General features: G+C 38.7%; 1 protein-coding gene across 1 annotated transcript in view; it reads left to right on the top strand.

The window, feature by feature from the left end:
• Positions 1-6,957, top strand: part of ASXL3 (additional sex combs like 3, transcriptional regulator) — a 137,513-nt gene that overhangs the window by 113,191 nt on the left and 17,365 nt on the right. Inside the window, exon 8 of the mRNA XM_006919995.2 lies at positions 5,312-5,408. Within this exon, the coding sequence (XP_006920057.1) occupies positions 5,312-5,408 (97 nt within the window). The remainder of the gene's footprint in view (positions 1-5,311; positions 5,409-6,957) is intronic.

Genomic DNA, 6,957 nt, shown 5'->3' with positions numbered 1-6,957 from the left:
TTCCTCATATTTTGGCTTCACTTTAAAATGTCTCCCCATTGTCTGTAGAATGAAGTCCAAATTGCTTACTATGTCTAGGCGTCCCATTATTATTTAGCCACTGTCTAACTCTCCAGCACATTCCTCACTATTCCTCTAAGCTGCCTGCATGCCATGCATTCTGAATCACTTGCAAGAAACCTAAGATAAGAAAAAGTGATAAAGAATATGTTAGAGGGTTAAAGAATTTTATTAAACATAGATATAATCTAGTACAAAATTAGCATTCATCGAACTTCAAACATTGAATGTTAAAATATTTTAACCCTTTGAATTCCACTGATATCCATCACATAAAATGTGTATTAATATAATCAACACCAACGGCAAATGATTACTCACCAATACTTTAAACCTTTGTTAAAGGATCTCTATATGAATGTTTCCCTTTACCTAATATTTGTTTTCCTCTGTAGTAATTAATCTGATTAGAGTTTTTCTCCTTCTAATCCAAAAAGCAGCATAACTTATCAATAGCTTAGACACCTCATTGTAAGAAAGTGAAAGGAGTTTTCAGAATGAACATTTATATTGTGAGTAATCAGCAGAACAAGAATTTATAGCGCAGTGAAAAATAAATAAATAAACCTTCCAGAAATGTTTATCGTTCCAGCTCATTAAAATGTTATGTCTTTTGGACAGTATTTCTTAAAGGCCATAAAATTAATAGTGTATTTTAAAAGTTTTATTGGCATGTATTTCCTAAGTCTAATTTAGCTGTAGTGTTTAATTGGGCTGTCTCATACAGGCTGGAAATCTGGCAGTTAATATTATTTTTCTGTTTTAAAAGGCAAACATTTTCCTCCAGGGCTAGCTTCCATATTCTTGAATGTGTTTATTTCACACTGCCTTGCATTTTCATATGCTGAAATCTTGAGACTCTGTCAGAGCTAATCTGGAACTGGTATTTCTTTGTGTCTTGAAATTATGCTAAAATTTCAATTAATAACTAATCGTGCCCCTGGCTTGGAAGAATACATGAAACTAAAATCCTGCTTATCAGCTCCTGGGGTTAAATTTTAAGTCTTTCACTACACAAAGCAAGGACAGTGCCCTAAATATTTATTGAGTACCTGTGACATCTTAGATGTTGCAATGACTACAGAGGATTAAAGGCACCGTACATGTCCTTAAATGTAGAAAATTCTAACCTTTTCCTTCTATAAATGTGCTTCATTGCAAACAAGACTCTTTTACCTTTTCAGGGAACTTGCCTTCCACCTACTAGTGCTATTTAAAATCTGCACAATATGAATACCTCTTCCTCTTTAGTCTTCCTAAGTGGAGTTGCTTTTGCTCAGTACTCCCGTTATAAGGACAAATAGAGTCAACATTCACAGAAAATTTCAGACTTCCTAGAGACATATCATTCAGATGGACTATCTTCTCCTAACCCTTATTGTCTTCACTGGACCTCCTTGATAACAATACTTGAAGACTCTACACAAGCCCACCTTCCTTTTTCACTCGCCCCATCTCCCAGAGTCATCCTGAGCATATTTGGTGTCTCCCGGAATACTCTTCCAATGCCTTAACTCCTCAGTCCTGAAGCCTTTCATTCCATCCAGACTATCTCTTGAATTTGCCTTCTTTTATCACCTTTCATGGATGTATTCCTTACCCTTCTAGCAATGTCTTTGTATCTGTCTTTTCTTCTCCATTCCATTTTTTTCATAGCTAATAAAGTGATCTTGTTAAACACAAATATTTTTAGGAGTTTCCCATTTCTTAGAGCAGTGCTTCCTACCTTTCCCTCATCATGGCCCACATTGAAAAAGGCAATAAATAAGCAGGGGAAATTGAGGGGGAAACTTGGACCCAGAGGCCACAAACCTGGGGCCTCAGGCTGATTCAAGCCCTGCCTCAGATTTATCTTATGGTTATTCACTGGGCCACCCCCATGCAGAGGATAAAGCCTAAATTCCTTAGGTCCAGTGATATAGGATTCTCTCCTGTTCCTTCCTTCCCAAAGTGGAGCCTGGCAAAAGAACTTGAATACAGGTGGCTTGGCAGGAGAAGCCAGGTACTGGGTGTAAGACACCCAGTGTAAGACAAGGAGAGGAGAACCCTCCTAGAAACCTGGGGCTCAGTTCTGCTAAGGATTCTCTGATAAAATATGTAAAATGAGCCGCAGAATCATCCCACAGAAGGACAATAATAGAGTGGGACCTTTTACCACAAGCCCTTGTCACCTATGAATTGTGAGTTGTCCCCAGGGTCAGTATCTTCATTTCCAGGCTGCGTCTACATGCCATCTCAAAGGCCTTCATGCTTCCTAAAAGTCGTAGAGTTTCATTGTCTTGGATACGACAAGTGTGTTAACCTGTTTACCCCAGATTGTCTTGCTCATACAGGCCAGATGATATGGAATGGAACATCACAAATGTCTGGTATAGTCTGTCTCTGTACCACTCAGATCTCTTGCTTCCTGTTAAGTCCACTCTGTCTCTAACTCTAAGGAGTGGCTGGTCATGGTATGTTGGAAAGGAAAAAAAAAAGAACAAGACTTAATGACCAGAGGGATAGTGACCAGCTGCAGGCTCCACTACTCTCAAGATGGCATCGAGGCTATGAGTGAGGTTCAGCTCCCTTCTCTGATACCCATTTCTGACTTTCCTCATCCTTGGCTATCACTTCTGCTTATTTACCTGGCGAAAGAGCCCAGATTGTCTTCCCTGAGGAGTCTGAGTCCTTGACTGCCTTGCCCTTTCTGGCTATCATTGCTGCAATCCATGTTCACTGTTACCATCAGGCATGAAAACACCAAGAGAAGTTCCATGAATCCCCAGCATTCCCAGCATCCTTCTTTCCACCCCTCATGGATAGTAGCAGTCCTCTTTCCTCATGATAGGTAGGCTGATCATATCACTTTCCCATAAACTCTCCTCTTTGCTCGCTGATCTACCATCTTACAAGGCAGAGTAACCAGGCGGAGCTTTAGCTATAATGGAGCCCTTAGCATGCCCGCTAGTGGGATGATCTTGCCTCTAAGGGACATTTGGTGAGGTTTGGAGACAGTTAATTGTCATATCTAGGAGAAGGTTGCTACTGGTATCTACTGGGTATAGGTCAGGGATGCTGTTAAACATCCTGTAGTGCATAAGACATGCTCCCACAGTAAAGAACTATCTGGACCTAAATGACAATAGTGCCAAGGTTGAGAAACCCTGCCCTAGTAGAAATGATTCTCCCCTGGGAACATGGACTTCTAATTCCACATAATCTAGAGCTATGGGAACAGGAAGTATACAGTCTGCAAATGGTTCCCAGGGAATGATGGTACAAAGGTTCATTTCATTCCACCCCTCAGTTCCCAGACCTGTGTACTGTAGGTGTTGGGGACATAGCACCAAATGGCATCCATTAGTTCAGTGTATATACTGCATTCCAGAGAATAGTGTCCTAGAATTGTTCAGTCAGAAGATGAGAGGGTTAGGACATCTATTCACTCACATCTTGGGGCTGCGGTAAGACTATGAGGTGGGACACGGGCATGATGCTATACCTGTACTTTGCAGCTGTGCCGAACTTAGGTGGGTGGAAGAGATGTACAAAGACCAGAGCATCTGCTGTATGTAGAATATGTTCAGACTATAAAGGCAGGAACTACTTTTTACTGCCACTGTACTGTCAGCACACATACAGGTGCCAGGTGTATAGGTTCATATGAGTGGTTTAATAAGTATCTGTTGAATAAAGATGAAATAACTGAGTGTGTAAGCAATGAATCGATGAATGAATGAAATCATGAAATTTTCCAAGTGTATTGAATATTTTAGTGTTTCTTAGATAAAGATACTCAGGGCAAACCTTAGATGAATATTTTTTTAGATGAAGCTCCGTATCTCAAATCCATGACTTCCCTATAGATGTCATGATGGCAACTGTCAGTGTATCTACAGTTGTCACAGTGGCCGTCTTTTCTGGATTTATTGACCATTTTCCAGTTTAGAGTAGTTGGTATAATGTTAACTTTTAGATTCGGTGTTCTCTGCTCCTAAATAGTGGTTTAACTGGCACATTCATGAAGGCATTATTTGAGTTAAATTTAAAATAGGGATATTTCAGTGGGTGAAGATGGAGTGTAGAGAAGACCACAAACAAACAAAAACATGAGGATAAGAAACCTCTGAGTGTGTTTTCAGATACTAGTGACTAATTTGAGCTTAGGATACATGACGCGTATATATGGGAGTAAGAGGAAATCTTTGAAAATATAATTGGAGCTACCGTTTGCTGGGCCTTTGAGCATCATGCTAAAACATCCTCACACCTTCCGTGATGTTCTGCCTCTACAGTAAAGCTCGTACTCTCTGGCGGTAGAGTATATGCTTTATCTCTAAAACCTTCTGTCCAAATCCCGTAGGTCTCTCAAGGCCCTTCCCCATTTTCACTTCTGGCATCAACTTCCTCCTAAGCATTCATGTTCACATAGATATCTTCCCCTGGCTCTCATTTTTTGCACTTCTTAATTCCCACTCACCTAATGCTTAGCATTGTCTATGTGTTTTGTCTTCACTCTTCAACTACATAAAAATCCATCCAGGACAACATTAATTCTTTCTATCTCCAATGTCAGCTAGCAGAATACATCATCACTCACATAGAGGAAGCAGTAAATAATTGGAAAGTTAAAAGCAGCCGATTTGGTGATGGGTATCTGAATCTCTTCTAAACATGATTTGTAAAAAAAATTAGTATGCTTGAGGAAAAAGGTTAGTAGCATCGAGTTGCACATATTTTAAACTCTTCTGTAATACCTGATTTTGTGTGCATCCAAAGAGGTGAGAAAAGTAGAATGAAGAGTACAGGGCTATGTATGACAGTGTTGGTGTCTTTGTTTTAATATGTTTCAAACTTTTTGTTGTCTAAATCTCAGCAAAGAATCCAAGTGATCAGACAGGATTCCTTTAGCTTTCACAAATTTTAGAAAATTTCATTCTAATTTGGTAGAATTTAAGGCATATTAGAATAATAAACATATAAAACTTTTTTGATTAATTTACACACATTCATTGTACTCACCACCAACAATGGGAATGCCTAATAAAAATTTCCTTTAAATTGTATCTTGTCATTATAATAGTCACTATAAACAGTGCGGTTTTCATGCTAGGAGATTTATCTCATATTAGGTTTCTTTCCTTCCTTCCTCCTACCTGAACTCTCTCTCACATACACTTCTTTTCTGGCATACTTTTGTTTCTTTCTGGCATAATTTTGCTTTGAACAATTTTTGATGGAATCTTTTTTTCGTCTGCTTATTTCCTAGATGGGAAGTGATGGAATTTTACGCCTCAGTACTTCAGCTCTAAATAATGAATTCTTTGCATATGCAGCACAAGGATGGAAGCAGCGACTGGCAGAAGGTAAATTTCTATTTTCCATTATTATTTGACATATCTGAGCATACATACCGTACTGAGCTTTGCACCTTTGATTTCCAAGTCTTTTTCTCCCCCCTCTGAAGTATACTTTAATAAAAATGTACATCCTATTCCAAATGATTTCACTAATTCTTTTGTTATACTTGGTGTTTTTGATATCTGATATTTTTGAAGAAAGCATGACATCTGGAACATAATAAAAAATTTTGATATAGCAGGTTTTCTTTGGAATGGTAATTTTAATAACTTGTTTGACATATTATGTATTCTACCAATGTCCTGGAGCCTAAGAATCTTCTTTTAATACGTTCTTCCCTTGAAGCCACCATTTCACCTTATCCTTTCTTCAGTCACCAAGCTTCCTGAAAGAAAAATAACCCAGTGCTACCATGTTTTTACTCCTGTAACCACTCAAATTGTTGTAGTTGGGTTTGACCTCACTATATGCAATTGAAATAATCTCTCCTAGAGAATAACAATGGCTTTCTAATGGTGAAGTTCAGTTTCCTCTTCTCATTTCTTACATTTCATGTTCCTTCTCCAATATCTTTTTTTTTTATTCTCTCCAATTTGAAATCATCTACCTTAGACATTCATAATTTATTTTTAATAGTTTCCTGAAGCTACATTTCTGACAGTCATTTCTCAGCTTCCTTCAGGATCTCCTACACTAACATCTGAAGGCAAATGTTGATGTCTCCACCATTCTCTTCCTTGATATTTTCTTTTGTAGCCATACATATTCGCTAAGCAACCTCATTAAGCTGAAAATTTCCAAATCTGGCTCTAACTCCTCTTTTATATTTCTCAGTATTCAATTCCAGATGCCGACTGGATCCCCCTAGCTGACATCAGGCACCTTAAAACCAAAATGCCCTTATTAAACTCACTATCTTTCCTTTAATATCTGTGATTCCTTCTGCCTTCTCTCTGTTAATGTCAGCACTGTCCTCATAGCTCCTCACTCTGAAATCTTGATGATATCTTTGATCCTTTTCCTTCTCCCTGGGTCCATCTGGTCACAAAGTATTAGCTGTGCTGTGACTCTCAATCCTCTTCAGCATTCCTATAGCTATGGTGGTAACCTCCTCCTCTCAACTGTACTACTCGGTAGGCTCCTAGCTGGAGTCCTCCAGTTTCTTCACCCTGTTTCTTAGCTGCTTATTTGGCCCTATTCTTCCCTCGTTGAATACCAACAGGACCTCTCTCTGTTTCTTATAGGAAAAACTCAGAACTGTCTTTAGACTACTCATTGGGTAATTGGCCTCAGCCTACCTTTCCTCTTTTATTTCATCCTATGTTCTACTCACAGTCTGCCGCTCAAATGAACTTAAATATACATATTCATATATCTGTGCCTTCTGGGTTAATTATGTTATAAAAACTTGATCATCCTTCAGAAGCTAACTCAAGAAATCAGTTCCTGGATGTGGCCTACCCTAATCAATTTAGGCAGAATTAAGGGCTTTCTACCTTCTATTCTTTCATCCTATTCAGGGCTTTTGACATTATATTATGGTCAACTGTGTGC

Source organism: Pteropus alecto, unplaced genomic scaffold (assembly GCF_000325575.1).
Source record: "Pteropus alecto unplaced genomic scaffold, ASM32557v1 scaffold146, whole genome shotgun sequence".
Taxonomy (NCBI): Eukaryota; Metazoa; Chordata; class Mammalia; order Chiroptera; family Pteropodidae; genus Pteropus; species Pteropus alecto.
Note: the sequence above shows the minus strand (reverse complement) of the source record. Positions and strands in the feature narration are given on the sequence as shown.